This window comes from Mytilus edulis, chromosome 9, assembly GCF_963676685.1.
Source record: "Mytilus edulis chromosome 9, xbMytEdul2.2, whole genome shotgun sequence".
Taxonomy (NCBI): domain Eukaryota; kingdom Metazoa; phylum Mollusca; class Bivalvia; order Mytilida; family Mytilidae; genus Mytilus; species Mytilus edulis.
Window position 1 is genome coordinate 65,627,031 of NC_092352.1, and position 24,053 is coordinate 65,651,083.

Below are 24,053 nucleotides of genomic sequence, written 5' to 3' on the forward strand. Positions count from 1 at the left end.
CAAGACATGTCACTTTCTTAAAGAAATATGTTGGTCGTGAAATTAGACCCATAATGATCAAAATAGTCTAACACTGTGCAGCCAAATACAGAGTTGTGTCCCTTGAAATATGGTGAATTAATTTTTATTCATTATAATTTTTAAATATTCAACGAAATCTTACAAATGAATGTTATAATAAATTCTCAATATATTCAAACTCTTTTTGTAGTTCTGAAAAAAATCATTTCATCAAAACGTATATATTTTTTTTTTCTATTTAACCATCTACAGAGAAAAAAATGTATGTATCATATCCATTTTGTGCACACATTTGTTACCTCAAGCTTTAAAACTTCACCAGTGCAATGTCCATAATTTAATAGTTACTTGAACAAACTGAATTAAGAATAGTAAAATCACATGTAAGTTCCTGGAGTGCACTGGTACTTCTTACCTAGCTGTTTAATGTACATGTACACTATGACCTCTTAATACTATTTCACATTCCCCCTCCCCTCACGGGACAGAATGTCGAGCACGTTCGTTTATTTCGATCTGTCCGCCCATCCATCTGTCCGTTCGTCTGTTTCTGTCCGGACATATACGTCTAGCTATCTCCTTCAGTTTTTGACCTAAAAAGCTTTTTATTTATAATAGAGGTGTTTATGTCTACAGGGTTTTGATTTTTTATTAAAATTTTCTTTAAATGTCCTGTATTTTTGGTACAAGCTATAAATATAAAGAGTCGGTTATCCTCCTACAGTTTTTGAGATACAGCTTTAACACCTATTAGTTTTATTGTACACATAATTGAAGCATGTATTGCCATCGGATTTCTATTATTCTTCAAATATTCTAAAAATGTCAGATTTTTGGACTTGGTCAATATTTCTTGCTACTTAAAAAACAGTTAGGGTAGTTGTTGAATATTCACCAAAAACGGTAGTTGAACTTGTTTTAGCACTCACTTGCTTTTGAAGGCACAACTTGCACTACTAGTACTACAGTTTTATATCCCTAATGCAATAAATAAGATTTTTTTAATTAACTTCAAATATTTATTCAATACCGGAAAGGTTGAACTTGGTGATTACTACAGCCAATTTCATTGAGTGTGAAGTCAAAGGTAATATTTTTAGTTAGCTTGTTTGTTAGATGAACCATAAAGTCATTGTTAGGTCAGGTTAACTACCCTCCTTTAAGAATATACTAGTCCAGCAGATTAACTATCTATCTGTCTGATGGTCTATGCTACTTCGAAAGGAGGATAGAAAACCTTACATAATAATGACTTCACGGTTCAGCTAACAAGCAAGCTTACAAAAGATTTTACCTCTGGCTTCACACTCAATGAAATCGGCTGTAAATCTTGAAAGTTGAAACCTTTTGGCTGGACATTAAGTCCTGCAAGTGAAGACATTCAGAATGAAAATAATGAATAGATCAACATTGAACGGAGAAATAGATCAACATTGAACGGAGAAATTAAGGTTGAAGACGAGTGCACCCGCACCAGCGGGTATGGAACTCACAACATCAGTGTTGACTGGCTAGTGATTACAGAAGTAACTTCTTAGACCACTCGGCCACCGAGACCCTTTAATGAAGTATGTCTACGTTTCTAATCAAATTCGAATGTTTTGGGGTTTCATGAAATAATACTTACCAACAACTGTTTCATTTAAAAAAAAAAGCAGAACATTTTGGATAAGATAAGGAGATGTGGTATGATTGCACACTGATACTATACACCGGCGATCAATGTGCTAATTTCAGGATATATATCGTAGGAATAATGAATTTTAAAGAAGCTTGAAGATGTTCATGCCTCTTTCGTCTACATATCTAATGAGTTTTTAACGTCTTAAACCCTGACCTCATCGAAAACTTTGAACTTTGTTTTCAGCATTTCAGTCTTTAAAATATTGTGTTTAGTGTTAAAAAGTTCACTGTGTACGATTCTTTAAGTGACAAACAATGACATTGTACAGGCTATGCATATTTGCTATACATACTGTATAAATCTGATACTGAGATTTAATCCATTTGCGTTTTTTAATGTAACGGTAATCATCATGTAAATGTGAAATGCTATATTCAACTATTATTTATGAATTATAAGTGTGCCACTCCTTTTATAACTTTTTATAAGTTTTTTATGCCCCAGTTATGAGCATTATGTTTTCTGGTCTGTGTGTCCGTCTGTTCGTTCGTCCGTTAATCCGTCTGCCCGTCCGTCCGTTCGTCCATATGTCCCGCTTCATGGTAAAGTTTTTGGTCAAGGTAGTTTTTGATGAAGTTGAATCAATTTGAAATTTAGTACACATGTTCCCTATGATATGATATTTCTAATTTTAATGCCAAATTAGAGATGTTGCCCCATTTTCACGGATAACTATACTGGAGACACATTCTTGTTTATTTTACATATTAACTTGTTAATGTTTATACTTGCTAATTATTATGTGACAATATGATTTGTATTTATCCTTTTTTTTAATAAACCGACCATTTCTTTGATAGCTATCTTTTATTTAATACTAAAATTGAGAATGAAATGGGGAATGTGTCAAAGAGACAACAACCGAAGGCCACCAATGGGTCTTCAATGCTGCGAGAAACTTCCGCATCCTGAGGCATCTTTTAGCTGGCCCAAAACAAATATGTTTACTAGTTCACTAATAATTGACGTCATACTAAACTCCAAATTATACACAAGAAGCTAAAATTAAAAATCATACAACACTCAGAGGCCCCTGACTTGGGACATGCGCAAAAATGCAGTGGGGTTAAACATTTTTTTTTTGAGATCTCAACCCTGTTTTTGGTAACAGCATATGATTTAATATTTACATCATCAAGATATAATGATAATGCCAAAAACCTACTAAATTGAAGTGACTTTTCATTTGCAAACTCAAGTTAGTGTTAAACAAACAATATTATTTTGAATTATGCTAATGTGTGATGAGAAAGCAATGCATATGTGATAATTTGGCTATTTATTTAAACCGTTGCTAGGCAACTTTCCTTTCACTGGAACATAAAAAAAATCATAGTTTTGAATAGTTTCTATACTAAGGCTATCAATGATGTATATATAAACTTATTTGGGAAGGGGGCCAAAAACGCCTCTTATCATACCTTGTCCTTTATCCCTGCAAAGACAGTAGACTTTTGATATACATGTACTAATACAAGGAAGAATTATCTTCTTTAGTATAAACCAAACTAAATAGCTATGTAACATTGCACAAGGTCATGTTTCTCTCTGACTGTTTATGATGTCTTTACACTAAATCAATTGGATGTTGGATGTGTACGGATTGATAGTTTAGTCTTAGATGCATGATTTTTTCATTAGTTGTTAGTGGCTTTGAACTAGCTGTCAGATAACTGCAATTACTCTCAGATCTCTTCCTACTGTCTTATTGTTGGCAGGATGTATAAGTACCCGGCCACGTCTACTTGTATTTTTGTCCATCTGATGAGTTAAGCCTATTTCAACTGATTTTTATAGTTCATTCTTATGTTGTACTGTTATACCACTGTCCCAGGTTAGGGGGAGGGTTGGGATCCCGCTAACATGTTTAACCCCACCACCTTATTTATGTATGTGCCTGTCCAAAGTCAGGAGCCTGTAATTCAGTGGTTGTCGTTTGTTTATGTGTGACATATTTGTTTTTTGTTCATTCTTTTATATAAATAAGACCGTGAGTTTTCTCGTTTAAATTGTTTTACATTGTCATATCAGGGCCTTTTATAGCTGACTATGCGGTATGGGCTTTGCTCATTGTTGGAAGGCTGTGCGGTGACTTAAAGTTGTTAATGTCTGTGTCATTTTGGTCTCTTGTGGACAGTTGTCTCATTGGCAATCATACCACATCTTCTTTTTATGGCCCCGGTAATTCTGAAATTTCAAAATTCTGTCATTCCCTCATTCCGCAACAAACCGTTATACGGCGGTTTTTTTTCTGAACGCCTTTAGATATTTGGCTGATTTTTTGTATGTGAGTTAACCACGATGAGTTACAGATCAAGTTTAAGTTTCGTTCTGCTCCGCTCCGCTAAATTTTGACGAAATTGCGGGCTTTGGACTTTGATAAATTGTTAAAAAAATCACAGTTATATGGACTTTTTTTCTAAACACTTTCAGATATTGGGATGATTTTTGGCATGTGAGTTAACAAAGATGAGTTACGGATTAAGTTTAAGTTTTGTCCCTCTCAGCTAATTTTTACCGAAATTACGGGCTATGGATTTTGATAAATTGTTGAATATCACAGTTATACACACTTTTTTTCTAAACACTTTTAGATATTGGGCTGATTTTTGGTATGTGAGTTACTCATGATGAGTTACAGATCAAGTTTAAATTTCGTTCCGCTCCCCTAATTTTTGTCAAAATTAAGGGTTTACAGCTTTGAAAATTGTTGAAAATCGCAATTATACAGACTTTATTTCTATACACCTTCAGATTTTCAGCTGATTTTTGATACATGAGACTACTGTCATGTTTGTGTCCACATATGTTAATAATTACATTAGATGTATGTTTCATTATAATATGTTATTATGATTGGCTAACTGCACATCACATGTTATTCCTTAAGCAATTGCATTACTCAATAAAACTTTTCACTCATGATAACACGAGGTCCCGCAATAAAGCGCACAGGTGAATTAAATAAAAAAATGATAAAATTCGTGTTTTCATGATCCTAGCTAAAAAATGTAATTATAAGTATTGAATGCTTCTTTTTGTAACTTCATAGGGTTGTAAAAGCGTTGACCGTGCGCACATTTTTAGAATGAAGCGCTTCCGTGCTTCATACAAAATGTACTTAGGTCAACGCTTTTACACCCCAATGAAGTTACAAAAAGAAGCATTCAATTCTTAAATGACTTTTTGAGATGGGGTCATTCGTGTCGCTTTGACACATCTTATAAGTTATATGGTTCGCTACTGACCTATCAATCCATAGAGAGTTAGTTAAATCCATAGGGGTGAGGCCGGAGGCCGAGTCCCCTATGGATTTTATTCACCCTCTATGGATTTAAAGGGGGTCAGTAGTTAACCGTATAACCAATTTATCGCACGTTAGACTTTTTCTGCTGCGTTTTGTTGAAATATAAACAATGAAACACAACAACATTAATAGATGACGTCACCATTAACGCGTCATGAACCCCCTATGCAATTTACTCACCCCCTACGGTCTCATAGGGGGTCACCACGTGACGGCATTAAACAAATCACAACGTGATAATTTACCCGCAGTGCGATAAAGTTTTATATGTAAATAAAAAGAATGGAAAAAAAGCAGGCAGTGAACATAATCAAAGATATCTCTTCTTTCTTAGACTTAATGTTTTTTGTATATTATAATTATGGTTCATACCATTGTGCTTTATAGGTTAATAAAAAGCCATAACACTAAAAATGCCTAGCTCATGTTAAGCCTGCAGGAGATATTATTAATAAGGAGTAAAAATGTCATACTACCTGTATCTGTGTATCTAATGTTGATTGAAAATAGGAAATTCTGAATGGAAAATTCTGTTATGTTTTATTTCTAGGCATTTAATAATGAAAGGCATTCAAGATGGAGTGCTCATGCTGATATGGTCAAACAATATGGAACCTGTTTAGCTGATAGATTAAAACAGTATGATCTTGAGGACATTGAACTCTACTTTGATATCTGGAAATCACTGAACCAAAGATTTCAACAAAGGTAAAAAATATTAATTTTTGTTATTCTGTCTCAACATTACATACATTACATACCATAAAACTAAACAAAAAATACTTACTGCAGATAAAATTTAATTTTGGGGGTACTTTCTATTAACAATGGTTAAGTACTGAGGAAAAATTATATGTTGTGGATGCTTGATCATGTGCTGTAAATTTAGAAGTTATTGCATTCATTTATTACTGCAATTTTTAAAAAATGGACATAAATGTGAGACGGTATATCAGAATGAGAGTTCTTATTATTATGGTACTCAACCCGTCTCACTATTCGCATTATAAAAAACCTCACAATAAGTTCTGAATTTACAGTATTGTTTTCAACAAAATAAATATGGTATAATATAATCTCACTCTTTAAGTCTCTTTTTCAGGATCCTGGACCCATATCTGACAATTATTGCAACTTTATTTACATTGCCTTTTTTTACTGTGATTATTTTCCTCAGCTGATTGGATAAAATACCATTTATTATGGTGACAATTTAGGCTAATCAGGGGCTGATCCAGACATTTTTGAAAGGGAGGAGGGTCCCAACCCAGGATAAAAGGGGGGGTTCCAATTATATGTCCCCATTCAAATGCATTGATTATCCAAACAAAGGGGGTCTTTATATGAAAATAGATTTTTTTAGGGTAAATTAAGATTTTCAATGGAATACATGTCTTACAAGGTATTAGTTGTTATTAAACAAGTTTTAATTTTGATTTTTTTTTCAACTGGGAATTTCACATAAAAAATTTAAAGTAAAATTCACTTGAAAAATTTAACTTGAATTCACATCAACATAATTGGCCTGTGTAACACATGCGTTTTACTATACATGTGTTACACATGCAAATATCGCATGCGTTTTCCACCACACATGTGACACAGGTTTTTTTCCTGACACATGTGATTTACATGTGTGTGTTTCGCATGTGAACGCATGTGTACCATGCATGATTCCCATGCGTGGCAAGAAACATGTGTGTTACCCATGTGACACACCTGTGACAATTGCGTTTTTAGGTACATGCATGGCATTTTTGCCCTAGTAGATGCACCACAGAATGATTATTGGACAATTGAGCACTAACAATAATTATTCTGATGCAATAACTTTAGTTTAAACAATATTTATTCAGATAAATCAACATTAAACATACTATACAATGAAATAATATTAAGGATTCAGAAACAAGCAATTTGCTTTTACAAATTCTGTCTGATGCAATAACTTTGATAATTATAAAAAAGAAGACGTTGTTTCATTGCCAAAGAGACAACTCTCCACAAAATACCAAATGACACAGAAATTAACAACTGTAGGTCACCATAAGGTCTTCAACAATGAGCCTAGCCCATACAAATGACAATGAAAACAATTCAAAAGAGAAAACTAACGGCCTCATTCATGTACAAAAAATAAACGAAAAACAAATATGTAACACATTCACAAACAACAACCACTAAATTACAGGCTCCAGACTTAGGACAGGCATATACATACAGAATGTGGCAGGGTTAAACATATTAGCGGCATCTTTACCCTCCCCAAACCTGGGACAGTGGTGTAACAGTACAACATAAGAACGAACTATAAAAATCAGTTGAAAAAGGCATAACTCATCAGATGGATAAATACAAATACTACAAATACAAGTGGTATGTTAATTTTGATTGGATAATGCCAACTATTACAGGGCATCAATTTCACAATTGATAATCTGAAAAAGGGATGCATGGTTTCTTTCAGTTGCATTAGAACATTTTTATAGAAAGCAATAACAATATTAAAGTTTTGCAGTCATCAATTAAATACCCATCAAAATTGTTGCCTTTTTTGTTGATTTTTTGTTCCCCTTTTAATGAAGTTGATGATTTTAAATGATACAGTGTATTTGTCCTTTTGGTTATGTTTTCAATTTATCAATTTGCATAATGTCTATATTTTGCATTTAGTAGTCAATTACCACAGTGTAGGCAAGACATTTTGTGAATAGTACTTCATTCATTTTTCAGAATGTTTGATCCTAGAGTGAATATTTTAGAAGCAGAATGGCATCCATTTAAAAAAACATCCTATGTTGAACCACTATTAGTTGATCTATCAGGTTGGAGAGAAAAGTTAGACCAGATTAAAGATCAGTTAGATAACCATACAGATGTTGTCTTTGTAGCTGATTTCCCAGGTAAAGAAGTTATTCAGTTAATCATAGAAAAGTTGTCTTTGTAGGTGATTTCCCAGGTAATATTCATCAGTTAATCATAGAAAAGTTGTCTTTGTAGGTGATTTCCCAGGTAATGAAGTTATTCAGTTAATCATGGAAAAGTTGTCTTTGTAGCTGATTTCCCAGGTAATGAAGTTATTCAGTTAATCATAGAAAAGTAGTCTTTGTAGCTGATTTCCCAAGTCATGATATTTATCAGTTAATCATAGAAAAGTTGTCTTTGTAGTTGATTTCCCAGGTAATGAAGTTATTCAGTTAATCATAGAAAAGTTGTCTTTGTAGCTGATTTCCCAGGTAATGAAGTTATTCAGTTAATCATAGAAAAGTTGTCTTTGTAGCTGATTTCCCAGGTAATAATATTTATCAGTTAATCATAGAAAAGTTGTCTTTGTAGCTGATTTCCCAGGTAATAATATTTACCAGTTAATCATAGAAAAGTTGTCTTTGTAGCTGATTTCCCAAGTAATGATATTCATCAGTTAATCATAGAAAAGTAGTCTTTGTAGCTGATTTCCCAGGTAATGATATTCATCAGTTAATCATAGAAAAGTTGTCTTTGTAGCTGATTTCCCAGGTAATAATATTTATCAGTTAATCATAGAAAAGTTGTCTTTGTAGCTGATTTCCCAGGTAATAATATTTACCAGTTAATCATAGAAAAGTTGTCTTTGTAGCTGATTTCCCAAGTAATGATATTCATCAGTTAATCATAGAAAAGTAGTCTTTGTAGCTGATTTCCCAGGTAATGATATTCATCAGTTAATCATAGAAAAGTAGTCTTTGTAGCTGATTTCCCAGGTAATGATATTCATCAGTTAATCATAGAAAAGTTGTCTTTGTAGCTGATTTCCCAGGTAATAATATTTATCAGTTAATCATAGAAAAGTTGTCTTTGTAGCTGATTTCCCAGTTCATGATATTCATCAGTTAATCATAGAAAAATTGTCGTTGTAGCTGATTTTCCCAGGTAATGAAGTTATTCAGTTAATCATAGAAAAGTTGTCTTTGTAGCTGATTTTCCCAGGTAATAAAGTTATTCAGTTAATCATAGAAAAGTTGTCTTTGTAGCTGATTTTCCCAGGTAATGAAGTTATTCAGTCAATCATAGGAAAGTTGTCTTTGTAGCTGATTTCCAAGGTAATGAAGTTAGTCAGTTAATCATAGAAAAATTGTCTTTGTAGCTGATTTCCTAGGTAATGATATTCATCAGTTAACCATAAAAAAGTTGTCTTTGTAGCTGATTTCCCAAGTAATGATATTCATCAGTTAATCATAGAAAAATTGTCTTTGTAGCTGATTTTCCCAGGTAATGAAGTTATTCTGTTAATCATAGAAAAGTTGTCTTTGTAGCTGATTTACCCAGGTAATGAAGTTATTCAGTTAATCATAGAAAAGTTGTCTTTGTAGCTGATTTCCCAAGTAATGATATTCATCAGTTAATAATAGAAAAGTTGTCTTTGGAGCTGATTTCCCAGGTAATAATATTCGTCAGATTATCATAGAAATGTTGTCTTTGTTGCTGTTTCCTTAGGTAATGAAAGTCAGATGATCCTAGAAAAGTTGTCTTTGTAGCTGTTTTATTTTCTTTCATAGTCTTATCTTTTGTAAATAGAATTACCATTTTTTTGGCATGTTTGGTACTGTAAATTTACCAAATGTAAAACATTGAATGATGTCATTTTTTTATAAATATTTTTAAAGCATTTACAAGCAGGCTTTTCAGGAAAATATGAGTCAGCATATAAATAAGGAGATGTGGTATGATTTCCAATAAGACAACTATCACTCAATCAGAGTACAAATGAAGTAGATGTAAGCAATTATAGGCAAGCGAAAATGGCATTCAATACGAAAAAAAAAAACACATTCTGTATAGTGGCTATCACAAATGCCCTGAAATGAAAATTTTTAAACAATTAAATCAAGAAAACTAACTGCATAATTTACAACAAAATACTGTGTGTAAATCAAATAAAACATATGAATGATGACAATATATGACAGTTAGGTCTTTGAAGTTGCATCAATAAGAAGATCTGTTCGATTTTATCTTTAATAAGCTTCATCATAAAAACACTTTGGCTTAGTCAACATAGAGCACAAGTTTTGTTTGTTTCCTGATTAGATAGAAAATAATGTATTTTGAAATTTATGTTAATGAACTGTTTTCATTTTGATAGGCTTATATCTAGAGAATTTTGTGCAGGAAGATTTAAGTAATACCAGTATTACAGTCCTTGCTGGAGAAATACTTGTTGAACTAGTAGACAGAAAAGAGAATTATACCCTCAGTGTTAACCAATCGATGCAGGTAGATTTATATTTTATTTCTCTGTTTTAAAAACACCTATGAAAAAAAGAAAATGTACTATGCGATAACTCTTCACAAGAGACTAAGGGACAAACAAATTAACAACTATAGGTAACCGTACGGCCTAGTATACTTTTGTCAACATTGTGTTAGTGAGTGATTAGGTCAGTTAAAGGTATCTTATTGTGGTAAGTTAATGATATTTAGTATGCAGTAGTGTTAGCGTTTATTCATCTCATTTCCATGGAGATTGTTTGTTCCTGCTCCCTCAATCAATGTTCTATTGACTTTGAAAATTTTGAATAGGCTCAATGATATACAGTGTGCAGTTGTATAAGCATTGGCATATTTTATTTCTGCAGAGATTATTCACCCTGCTTCTTTAGTGTTGGTTTATTGATTTTGAATATAGTTTGCATTATGTGATAACAAGTCAGCAACAATGTTTTCACAATCAATTTATATTGAATGTTTCGAAAACTGTTGGCTTATTTCCAAGTTAGGTCTATTTAATAGAGATTGGTAACGTTTCACAATCAATTTATATTGAATGTTTGGAAAACTGTTTGCATATTTCCAAGTTAGGTCTGTTTTATAAAGAGTGGTAAGGTATGCTGTTATTTAGAAAAAAAAATTGCAATTCATCTGTAAAACAAAGACTCAAAATCAAGTATATCCTCCCATTATTACTTACTTTTGTATGTTTAATGTTTTCATTTCCTCCCAATGCCCTTTTCCTTTCCTCCCCAAAAAAAATCATACCATCGGAAACAAACTATTTTCAACTGATATTTTTAGTAAATTGAAATATAGAAATATTTTAAGTAATTGATACATATTTTCATCGATGAATCTGGCATAAAATTGCATTTATTGTTAACAGCTTCCACCAGATGAGTTCCACAATGTACACACCATTTCAGAAGTACCTTCATGTTATATGTACATGTTTGTCAACACAACTGATATTGACTATGAGAAAAAGTTTAGAGAGTATGAAGAGTATTTTAACATGACAAAGAACTGCACAGGTAGGTACAAATTATTGTCTGATGAGAGATAATTCAAAGAACTGTACAGGTAGGTACTAATTATTGTCTGATGAGAGATAATTGAAAAAACTGTACAGGTAGGTACAAATTATTGTCTGATGACAGATAATTCAAAAAACTGTACAGGTAGGTACAAATTATTGTCTGATGACAGATAATTCAAAGAACTGTACAGGTAGGTACTAATTATTGTCTGATGAGAGATAATTGAAAAAACTGTACAGGTAGGTACAAATTATTGTCTGATGAAAAGAAATCAGGAGGTATTATTATCATTTATAAAAAGAAACTGTCACATATTCTTAAATTTATTAACTCAGAATCTGAGCGTTCAGTGGGTAGAAATTTTACATGGAAATTTTGATACGGGTAAAGATATCTTACTTGGGTGTGTTTATATACCTCCAAAATTCTCCAGATATTCATCTGATGAATCTTTTTCAGAGATTGAAGATGAACTTATTCGATTTTCAAATACTTCAAAAGAAGTAGCACTGATTGGTGATTTTAATTCTAGAACCTCTATTGATAGTGATCATGTTATACCTGATGAAAGTTTACTAGAAATTTTACAGGTAGAAGACGATGTTATAAATAAAGATATTTTTTCTTATCTCTTGTTAGAAAGTAAAAATATTCCTCTACAAAGATACAGTTATGATCAAGGTAGAGTGAATAAATATGGTACTCTTCTTTTAGAACTATGTAAAAGATGTGGAATTTTTATATGTAATGGTCGTATTTTCTCAGACAAATTTATAGGTCATACTACATGTAAAGACTCCAGCGTAGTAGATTATTTAATTGTATCTCCTCACATGTTTGATTATATCTCTGAATTTAGAGTAGATGAGTTTAATCCCATGTTTTCAGATGTCCATAACAGTATATTTTTTACATTGTCATTCAATACTGATAGTAACAACACTGATAAGGTAAACACAGAAAAAAATACAGGTAACACAGACACTCACATTAAATGGGACTGTAGAAAAGCAGACGATTATTTTCAAGCGTTATCCAGTGACAGTGTCTCAGGTAATTTACAACACATTGATCACGTTTTGAGTACTATTGACACAAATAATTTTACACCTGAAAATATAAACAGTCTAGTTGATGACCTTGGCAATGTACTGTTAGATACGGCAGAAGGAGTTCTAGGCAAGACTAAAAAAAGACCGGTTTATCCCGACCGCAAAAATAAACCATGGTTTGATAAAAATTGCCAAGACAAACGTAATGAGTTTCACAAGGCTAGAAACTTATATAGCAGAGCGAAATCAGGTGGTAATAAACTGGCAATGAATAACAAGGCCAAGGAATACCGCAAGACACTTAACATTAACTATCAGCAGTATAAAGAAAAATGTTCGGATGAACTGAGGGCACTCTCAAAAAATGACTCTAAGGGATTTTGGAAGACACTTAAAAAATATTCTGGCTACAAAAAAGACAACCCCTCTATCAGTATTGAAGCATTTCATGAATATTTTAAAAACATGAATGCAAATGAGGAAGAAGATCTTGACGGCATCGACATCAATGCGTTGTGTAGTGACCCCATTTATAATGAAATTTTAAATGGAGTCATTACAGAAAAAGAGGTTGTGGATGCCGTTAAGAACTTGAAACATGGTAAAGCATCTGGTACTGACAAGATACTGAATGAGTTTTTGAAAAACTCGCCACCATTTTTTATTTGTATTTACACTAAACTATTTAATGTGATATTGGATACAGGTATAATTCCTGAAACTTGGACAGCAGGAATAATTATACCAGTTTTTAAAAATAAGGGTAGTCCAAAGGATCCAGATAACTATAGAGCTATAACATTAATTAGCTGTATAGGGAAATTATTTACTTCCATTATCAATACTCGATTGAATTTTTTTGCAAATGAAATTTCACTTATACATGAAAATCAGGCTGGCTTTAGAAAGGGGTATTCAACTGTAGACAATATTTTTGTGCTTCATGCACTCATAGAGCTGTATTTCTCATTTGGAAAAAAACTTTTTTGTACTTTTGTAGACTTTCGGAAAGCATTCGATACTGTATCAAGATCTGGTTTATGGGAAAAACTTCAATTGAGTAATATTAAAGGGAAGTGCTTTAAAGTTATTTTTAATATGTACCAAGGAATCAAATCATGTGTAAAATATAATGAATGTCAGTCAGATTTTTTTCCCTGTTTAGCAGGTGTAAGACAGGGGGAGAATTTATCGCCGTTTTTGTTTTCAATTTTTCTTAATGACTTAGAAGATTACTTTAAGAATCTAGATGGGATTCCACTAGAAACTGTTAAAGAGAAGTTTCAAAGTGAATTGCACATATTTTTTGAATTATTTGTTATATTATATGCCGATGATACTGTAATTTTATCTGAAACAGAAGAAGGTATGCAGAGATCATTAAATATTTTTCAATCATACTGTGAAAAATGGAAATTAGAAGTCAATTTAAATAAAACAAAGGTGATGATTTTTAGAAAGAGAAAAAGTAAGAAGAAATTTTAATTTTTATTACAAGACAAAGAACTTGAGATTGTCGAAAAATTTTCTTATTTAGGTGTTATCTTTAAATATAACGGTACTTTTTTAGATACCAAAAAGAAACTAATTGATCAAGCACATAAATCGATGCATTTTATACATAGAATTGTTAGAAACGAAAACATTCCTATAGATTTACAACTGAAATTATTTGATTCCATGATAGAACCCATTCTTTTATATGGTTCTGAAGTTTGGGGTTTTGAGAATTTGAAAATTATTGAACAGATGCATTTGAAATTTTGCAAAAGAATTTTAAAAGTTAGAAATACTACACCAAATTTTATGGTGTATGGAGAATTGGGAAGATTCCCTCTGCAAATTTGAGTTAAATGTAGAATGATTTCGTATTGGTGTAAAGTTGTAAACAATAGCAGTAAACTCAGTAGTTCTTTGTACAGGCTGATGTTATCACTGAAGAATCATGGCCATTATGTTTTCAAATGGATTGACTCTGTCGAATCAATATTTAACAACACTGGTCTAGGATATATTTTCATGAACCAAATTGGCTTTTGTGATAAAACTTATCTCGATCGTATATTGAGTGATCAGTTTATTACCTCATGGTTTGGCGATATAGAAAATTCATCCCGGGGACAATTTTATGGGTCATTTAAAAAGGACTTTGGATTAGAAAAATATCTGATCAGACTATCTGAACAGAATAGAGGGTGGATAACTAAATTAAGGACATCGAACTTACGTATTCCAATTGAGACAGGCCGTTGGCAAAATATACCTAGACCAGAGAGAATATGTACTTTATGTCATAAATTTATTGGTGATGAATTTCATGTTTTATTTGTATGTCAACATGATTCTATTGTTAATTATAGAAACAAATACTTACCTAAATATTATACTATTAATCCTCAATATATTAAAATGGAAGGATTATTGTCCATATGTAATATGGAGGTCTACAAACGATTGTCATATTTTATTAAGAAAATTGCTTGTTTATTCTAAAATATTTACTATTATTATTGTATTTCTATGTGTTTAGATAGTACTGCATGCTCATTTCGTCATTCAATTGTTTATGTATTATACTTTGACCTCATGTTACACATTTATGTGTCTGAGCGTTATCAATAAATCTTGAAATCTTGATGAAAGATAATTCAAAGAACTGTACAGGTAGGTACTAATTATTGTCTGATGAGAGATAATTGAAAAAACTGTACAGGTAGGTACAAATTATTGTCTGATGAAAGATAATTCAAAGAACTGTACAGGTAGGTACTAATTATTGTCTGATGAGAGATAATTCAAAGAACTGCACAGATAGGTACAAATTATTGTCTGATGAAAGATAATCCAAAGAACTGTACAGGTAGGTACTAATTCTTGTCTGATGAGAGATAATTCAATGAACTGTACAGGTAGGCACTAATTATTATCTGATGAAAGATAATCCAAAGAACTGTACAGGTAGGTACTAATTCTTGTCTGATGAGAGATAATTCAATGAACTGTACAGGTAGGCACAAATTATTGTCTGATGACAGATAATTCAAAGAACTGTACAGGTAGGTACTAATTGTTGTCTGATGAAAGATAATTCAAAGAACTGGACATGTAGGTACAATTTATTCTCTAATGAAAGATAATTAAAAAAAACTGTATAGGTAGGCACTAATTATTATCTGATGAGAGATAATTCAATGAACTGTACAGGTAGGCACTAATTATTATCTGATGAGAAATAATTCAATGAACTGTGCAGGTAGGTACACATTGTTGTCTGATGAAAGATAATTCAAAGAACTGCACAGGTAGGTACAAATTATTGTCTGGTGAAAGATAATTCAAAGAACTGTACAGGAAGGTACTAATTATTGTCTGATGAAAGATAATTCAAAGAACTGCACAGGTAGGTAAAATTGTTGTCTGATGAAAGATAATTCAAAGAACTGCACAGGTAGTTACAAATTATTGTCTGATGAGAGATAATTCAAAGAACTGCACAGGTAGGTACAAATTATTGTCTGATGAGAGATAATTCAAAGAACTGTACAGGTAGGTACTAATTATTGTCTGATGAGAGATAATTGAAAAAAAACTGTACAGGTAGGTACAAATTATTGTCTGATGACAGATAATTCAAAAAACTGTACAGGTAGGTACAAATTATTGTCTGATGACAGATAATTCAAAGACCTGTACAGGTAGGTACTAATTATTGTCTGATGAGAGATAATTGAAAAAACTGTACAGGTAGGTACAAATTATTGTCTGATGAAAGATAATTCAAAGAACTGTACAGGTAGGTACTAATTATTGTCTGATGAGAGATAATTGAAAAAACTGTACAGGTAGGTACAAATTATTGTCTGATGAAAGATAATTCAAAGAACTGTACAGGTAGGTACTAATTATTGTCTGATGAGAGATAATTCAAAGAACTGCACAGATAGGTACAAATTATTGTCTGATGAAAGATAATCCAAAGAACTGTACAGGTAGGTACTAATTCTTGTCTGATGAGAGATAATTCAATAAACTGTACAGGTAGGCACTAATTATTATCTGATGAAAGATAATCCAAAGAACTGTACAGGTAGGTACTAATTCTTGTCTGATGAGAGATAATTCAATGAACTGTACAGGTAGGCACAAATTATTGTCTGATGACAGATAATTCAAAGAACTGTACAGGTAGGTACTAATTGTTGTCTGATGAAAGATAATTCAAAGAACTGGACATGTGCATTTGTATTCAGATATCGCAGATCAAATTTATTCGTTCATTGTTTAATCATACGTTTTTTGATTGAGTTAAGTCTGCCAATTGATATTTTATCGTATGTTTTTCTTTGTTGTGATGTTATGCTATTGTTTCAGAAAAAGGGAGAAGGTTTGGATCCATTAAAACGTTTAATCCCGCTGCAAATGTTTGCACCTGTCCTAAGTCAGGAATCTGATGTACAGTAGTTGTCGTTTGTTTATGTAATATATACGTGTTTCTCGTTTCTCGTTTTGTTTATATAGATTAGACCGTTGGTTTTCCCGTTGGAATGGTTTTACACTAGTAATTTTGGGGCCCTTTATAGCTTGTTGTTCGGTGTGAGCTAAGGCTCCGTGTTGAAGGCCGTACTTTAACCTATAATGGTTTACTTTTTAAATTGTTATTTGTATGGAGAGTTGTCTCATTGGCACTCACACCACATCTTCCTATATCTATGTAGGTACAATTTATTCTCTAATGAAAGATAATTAAAAAAAACTGTATAGGTAGGCACTAATTATTATCTGATGAGAGATAATTCAATGAACTGTACAGGTAGGCACTAATTATTATCTGATGAGAGATAATTCAATGAACTGTGCAGGTAGGTACAAATTGTTGTCTGATGAAAGATAATTCAAAGAACTGCACAGGTAGGTACAAATTATTGTCTGGTGAAAGATAATTCAAAGAACTGTACAGGAAGGTACTAATTATTGTCTGATGAAAGATAATTCAAAGAACTGCACAGGTAGGTAAAATTGTTGTCTGATGAAAGATAATTCAAAGAACTGCACAGGTAGGTACAAATTATTGTCTGATGAGAGATAATTCAAAGAACTGCACAGGTAGGTACAAATTATTGTCTGATGAGAGATAATTCAAAGAACTGTACAGGTAGGTACTAATTATTGTCTGATGAGAGATAATTGAAAAAAACTGTACAGGTAGGTACAAATTATTGTCTGATGACAGATAATTCAAAAAACTGTACAGGTAGGTACAAATTATTGTCTGATGACAGATAATTCAAAGACCTGTACAGGTAGGTACTAATTATTGTCTGATGAGAGATAATTGAAAAAACTGTACAGGTAGGTACAAATTATTGTCTGATGAAAGATAATTCAAAGAACTGTACAGGTAGGTACTAATTATTGTCTGATGAGAGATAATTGAAAAAACTGTACAGGTAGGTACAAATTATTGTCTGATGAAAGATAATTCAAAGAACTGTACAGGTAGGTACTAATTATTGTCTGATGAGAGATAATTCAAAGAACTGCACAGATAGGTACAAATTATTGTCTGATGAAAGATAATCCAAAGAACTGTACAGGTAGGTACTAATTCTTGTCTGATGAGAGATAATTCTATGAACTGTACAGGTAGGCACTAATTATTATCTGATGAAAGATAATCCAAAGAACTGTACAGGTAGGTACTAATTCTTGTCTGATGAGAGATAATTCAATGAACTGTACAGGTAGGCACAAATTATTGTCTGATGACAGATAATTCAAAGAACTGTACAGGTAGGTACTAATTGTTGTCTGATGAAAGATAATTCAAAGAACTGGACATGTACAGTACTTGCAACCTTAGGCGTTACTGTTTGACGTGAACTTGACTGATCGGTGAATGATCGGCGACGGATGTTTGACTGATCGATGAGTGATCGGTGATCGGTGACCCATAGGATCCGTCAGATAAGTCAAATAACCTATGTGAGAGTTACCCTGACAACTGTCACCGATCGATCAGTAAATTAAATTTATGCACGGATCAGACGGATACGTATATATTTAAAATTCTTATGTAAACTGAACTCGACAGTGTTTACAAACGATGAACGCGGACCTCTTCGAAGACACCTTAATTTACACGTTAATTTGAATTAAAATTGGTTGCAATAAAAAGTGAAAATAGTATAACAGAATAATATGCTTAGAGCATTAAATTGTTTGTGTTGATTAATAGTTTTGTATTAAATATTGTTAACATCAGAGACATGTAATACATAATTGTATTATATGACTCTGTTAACATAAACTTATTCCTACGAAAATGGTTATTATTGACCGCCATTGGATTTTTGAACTTTTTATAGTTTCGAATAGGTTGTTTTTTCGTGAAATTAAAAGAATGTCAAAGAAATAATATTAAAATTTTTTTCGCATTGTTTAGAATAACCAAACTTGTTTAAACTTTTATTTTTGTGGAATAAGAATGCAGTTATTGATTTATTTTGATACAAATTATTAACCGTCATATGATGTGAGTACTTATTGTACATCAAGATTGGCTGTTCTTCATAAAATATGCTTAATGTAAGGAAAAATATACTAAATTTTTGTACGCGTTGCCTAAAATGCAAATATTTCTTCATTTTACTGAAAATTATTGACCGCCATTAAATTTTTGTTCTTTTTATAGTTTAGAATAGTTTTTTTTTCATAAAATTAAAAGAATATCAGAAAAATCATATGAAAATTTTGTTCGCATTGTTTAAAATAACCAAAATTATTTTTCTTCTTTATAAAAAATGATACTATTTTATTTGAAATCAGTTATTTTAACCATCTTGAGACAAGTCTTCTAATCAGAATTGAGATATAATGAGAATCAAAATACTTAAACTTTTATTTTTGTGGAATAAGAATGCAGTTATTGATTTATTTTGATACAAATTATTAACCGTCATATGATGTGAGTACTTTTTGTACATTAAGATTGGCTGTTCTTCATAAAATATGCTTACTTAAAGGAAAAAGATACTAAATTTTTGTACGTGTTGCCTAAAATGCAAATATTTCTTCATTTTACTGAAAATTATTGACCGCTATTAAATTTTTGTACTTTTTATAGTTTAGAATAGTTTTTTTTCCATAAAATTTAAAGAATATCAGAAAAATCATACTAAAATTTTGTTCGCATTGTATAAAATAACCAAAATTATTCTTCTTTTTATAAAAAATGATACTATTTTATTTGAAATCAGTTATTTTTACCATCATGAGACAAGTCTTCTAATCAGAATTGAGATATAATGAGAATCAAAATACTTTAACTTTTTTTTTGTGAAATAAGAAATTCAATGCAGTTATTGATTTATTTTGATACAAAATATTAACCGTCATATGATTTGACTACTTTTTGTACATCAAGATTGGCTGTTCTTCATAAAATATGCTTACTTAAAGGAAAAAGATACTAAATTTTTGTACGCGTTGCCTAAAATGCAAATATTTCTTCATTTTACTGAAAATTATTGACCGCTATTAAATTTTTGTACTTTTTATAGTTTAGAATAGTTTTTTTTCCATAAAATTTAAAGAATATCAGAAAAATCATACTAAAATTTTGTTCACATTGTATAAAATAACCAAAATTATTCTTCTTTTTATCAAAAATGATACTATTTTATTTGAAATCAGTTATTTTTACCATCTTGAGACAAGTCTTCTAATCAGAATTGAGATATAATGAGAATCAAAATACTTAAACTTTTATTTTTGTGGAATTAGAATGCAGTTATTGATTTATTTTGATACAAATTATTAACTGTCATATGATTTGAGTACTTTTTGTACATCAAGATTGGCTGTTCTTCATAAAATATGCTTACTTGAAGGAAAAAGATACTAAATTTTTGTACGCGTTGCCTAAAATGCAAATATTTCTTCATTTTACTGAAAATTATTGACCGCTATTAAATTTTTGTACTTTTTATAGTTTAGAATAGTCTTTTTTTCCATAAGATTAAAAAAATATCAGAAAAATCATACTAAAATTTGTTCGCATTGTATAAAATAACCAAAATTATTCTTCTTTTTATCAAAAATGATACTATTTTATTTGAAATCAGTTATTTTTACAATCATGAGACAAGTAGTCTAATCAGAATTGAGATATAATGAGAATTAAAATACTTAAACTTTTATTTTTGTGGAATAAGAATGCAGCTATTGATTTATTTTGATACAAATTATTAACTGTCATATGATTTGAGTACTTTTTGTACATCAAGATTGGCTGTTCTTCATAAAATATGCTTACTTAAAGGAAAAAGATACTAACTTTTTGTACGCGTTGCCTAAAATGCAAATATTTCTTCATTTTACTGAAAATTATTGACCGCTATTAAATTTTTGTACTTTTTATAGTTTAGAATAGGTTTTTTTTCCATAAAATTAAAAGAATATCAGAAAAATCATACTAAAATTTTGTTCGCATTGTATAAAATAACCAAAAATATTTTTCTTTTTATAAAAAATGATACTATTTTATTTGAAATCGGTTATTTTTACCATCATGAGACAAGTATTCTAATCAGAATTGAGATATAATGAGAATTAAAATACTTAAACTTTTATTTTTGTGGAATAAGAATGCAGCTATTGATTTATTTTGATACAAATTATTAACCGTCACATGATTTGAGTACTTTTTGTACATCAAGATTGGCTGTTCTTCATAAATTATGCTTACTTTAAGGAAAAGATACTAAATTTTTGTATGCGTTGCCTTAAATGCAAATATTTCTTCATTTTACTGAAAATTATTGACCGCCATTAAATTTTTGTACTTTTTATAGTTTAGAATAGTTTTTTTCATAAAATTAAAAGAATGTCAGAGAAATCATACTAAAATTTTATTCGCATCGTTTAAAATAACCAAAATTATTCTTCTTTTTATTGAAAATGATACTATTTTATTTGAAATCAGTTATTTTTACCATCATGAGACAAGTATTCTAATTAGAATTGAGATGTAATGAGACTTAAAATGCTTAAACTATTATTTTTTAAGGAATAAGAATGCAGTTATTGCTTTATTATGATATAAATTATTAACCGCCATATGATTTCATTACTTTTTGTTCATCAGGATTGGTTGTTCTTCATAAATTATGTTTACTTTAAGAAACAAGATATTATTTTTTTGTACGCGTTGCCAAAAATGCAAATATTTCTTCTCATATTGGAAAATATTGTAATTTCAATTGCAATCAGTTGTTATAAATGATTTTCATATGTTTTTTTTTTTAGAAAATGTGAATTATTCAAAAAGAAATCTGCTTAAAATTATTTCTTTCTTTTTAAGGAATATATTAATGTTTACCACCATTGGATTTTTGTACTTTTTAGCTCACCTGGCCCGAAGGGCCAAGTGAGCTTTTCTCATCACTTGGCGTCCGGCGTCCGTCGTCCGTCGTCCGTCGTCGTTAACTTTTACAAAAATCTTCTCCTCTGAAACTACTGGCCCAAATCAAACCAAACTTGGCCACAATCATCATTGGGGTATCTAGTTTAAAAAATGTGTGGCGTGACCCGGTCAACCAACCAAGATGGCCGCCACGGCTAAAAATAGAACATAGGGGTAAAATGCAGTTTTTGGCTTATAACTAAAAAACCAAAGCATTTAGAGCAAATCTGACATGGGGTAAATATGTTTATCAGGTCAAGATATATCTGCCCTGAAATTTTCAGATGAATCGGTCAATCAATTCAAAGAACTGGACAGGTATAGGTACAAATTATTGTTTAATGAAAGATAATTCAAAGAACTGCACATGTAGGTACAAATTATTGTCTGATGAGAGATAATTCAAAGAACTGCACAGATAGGTACACATTATTGTCTGATGAAAGATAATTCAAAGAACTGCACAGGTAGGTACAAATTATTATCTGATGAGAGATAATTCAAAAAACTGTACAGGTAGGTACACATTATTATCTGATGAGAGATAATTCAAAGAACTGTACAGGAAGGTACTAATTATTGTCTGATGAGAGATAATTTAAAGAACTGTACAGGTAGGTACAAATTGTTGTCTGATGAAAGATAATTCAAAGAACTGTACAGGTAGGTACTAATTATTGTTTGATGAAAGATAATTCAAAGAACTGTACAGGTAGGTACAAATTATAGCCTTTTCAATAGTTGTCTGGCGCGAAAAGTACGATAACCCTATTTTAGAATTTAATATTTTTGGAGACGGTCAATTTCCGGAATTGCATGCGTTATCATCACGATTTTTGCTTTGTCCGTCGACGATAGAACCTTTGCTGCATTCTTTGACAATAAGGTATTTTTAACAAGGCAGTATTATCAATGTATTATTGTGGTATCAATATATGTTTGTAATGTAAGATACCTGAATCAATTGTAATTTTGGCAAGGACAATTCATCACTTCCCACGAAAACACGATTTTGTAAAATATCACTTATCGGCATCTCCAGGCGGCAAACCAGATCAAATTCCTGATGATCTTTACTCCATCATTCTGATTGTTATTAAATGCTACATATTACCGTTTTTTTTTAAATCAATGGTTGTTTACATTATCAACAAATGTGAGTAACATTCTAGGTCGAGTTGTCGATCGTAGAGTATAGTTTGTTCCAAACCAGTGTTTGTTTCTGGTACAGGTTGGCAGTTGTTTATCAACAATAAAGTTGTTGCAACTAAAACACTTGTTATCTTCAGTGTGTGTGTTTTTTTCTTTCTTTCTAATTAGTTATAGTTTATAAAAGCAAAATGTTTTTAAATACATTTGGAAGACAGGATTGTCATGTAATTGTTATTTCCCTTGTTTAAAAATGGAAATTCCGTGTTTCTAAATTTAACGATTACCATGCCACTTTTCAGTACATATTTGTTAAATTCAATAGATATTGCTGTTTTGAATTCATTGTTAAGGAGGCTCGAGGGTATAAAAATTTCAGGAAAAAATCAAACATTTGTTTTTCATTACAAATTTTATTTATTTCCTTTTGTAGGTGTTACTTTATCATATGGTACAAAAATCATTCAAAACAATCAATTCTTGTTGTCCCCTGATGACTTTTAAAATGTATACATCATTGAAAAAGTTCCAAATTATCTCCCTTTGGTGCAAAAATGCCATTTTTTGGCTCTAAAATTGAAATATCTTTTTCAAATCATCGGTGACCTATCTTTTTTAATATAATTTCCATATAAGCTGTACTTAATCTAAATTATTGTAAAATTTTAGCGATTTCTGTAATAAATTTCTTTATTTTATTTCGATATTACTTTTATTTCTCCTATTACTTCAACAGAAAAAAAACACCTTTACCAAAATGTATGCTTCTTTCGAAGGCAGATTGTGAGCGCAAATGAACGGTGACCCCACTTTTTTATTCTATTTTTCTATTAACTATAAGATAAAGTTCATTTATAGAAAAATATAGAGAAATCCTATATAAATGATTTAGACCCGCGAACCCCCTTAAAGATAATAATTTATGTTGTAAAGTTCAATATTTGCATCGTTGATTATCATTTATAACCTTTGTTGAAAGACTTAATAGTTTTATATAAGTAGTTTGAAAAAATATGGTTGATTAAAAGCACTCAGTGGCGCTACACAGGCTGCCTAGGCTAAAGCTGCGTATGGTTGTTGACATCAT

The 24,053-nt window shown here is 31.1% G+C and overlaps 1 protein-coding gene across 5 annotated transcripts in view; it reads left to right on the forward strand.

Moving 5' to 3' along the window:
• The window catches only part of LOC139488820 (vitamin K-dependent gamma-carboxylase-like), a 70,705-nt gene that overhangs the window by 36,534 nt on the left and 10,118 nt on the right, over positions 1-24,053 (forward strand). For all 5 annotated transcript variants that reach the window (XM_071274753.1, XM_071274754.1, XM_071274757.1 and 2 more), the window contains 4 exons: positions 5,563-5,720; positions 7,746-7,915; positions 10,135-10,265; positions 11,149-11,296. In XM_071274753.1, the coding sequence (XP_071130854.1) occupies positions 5,563-5,720; positions 7,746-7,915; positions 10,135-10,265; positions 11,149-11,296 (607 nt within the window). The remainder of the gene's footprint in view (positions 1-5,562; positions 5,721-7,745; positions 7,916-10,134; positions 10,266-11,148; positions 11,297-24,053) is intronic.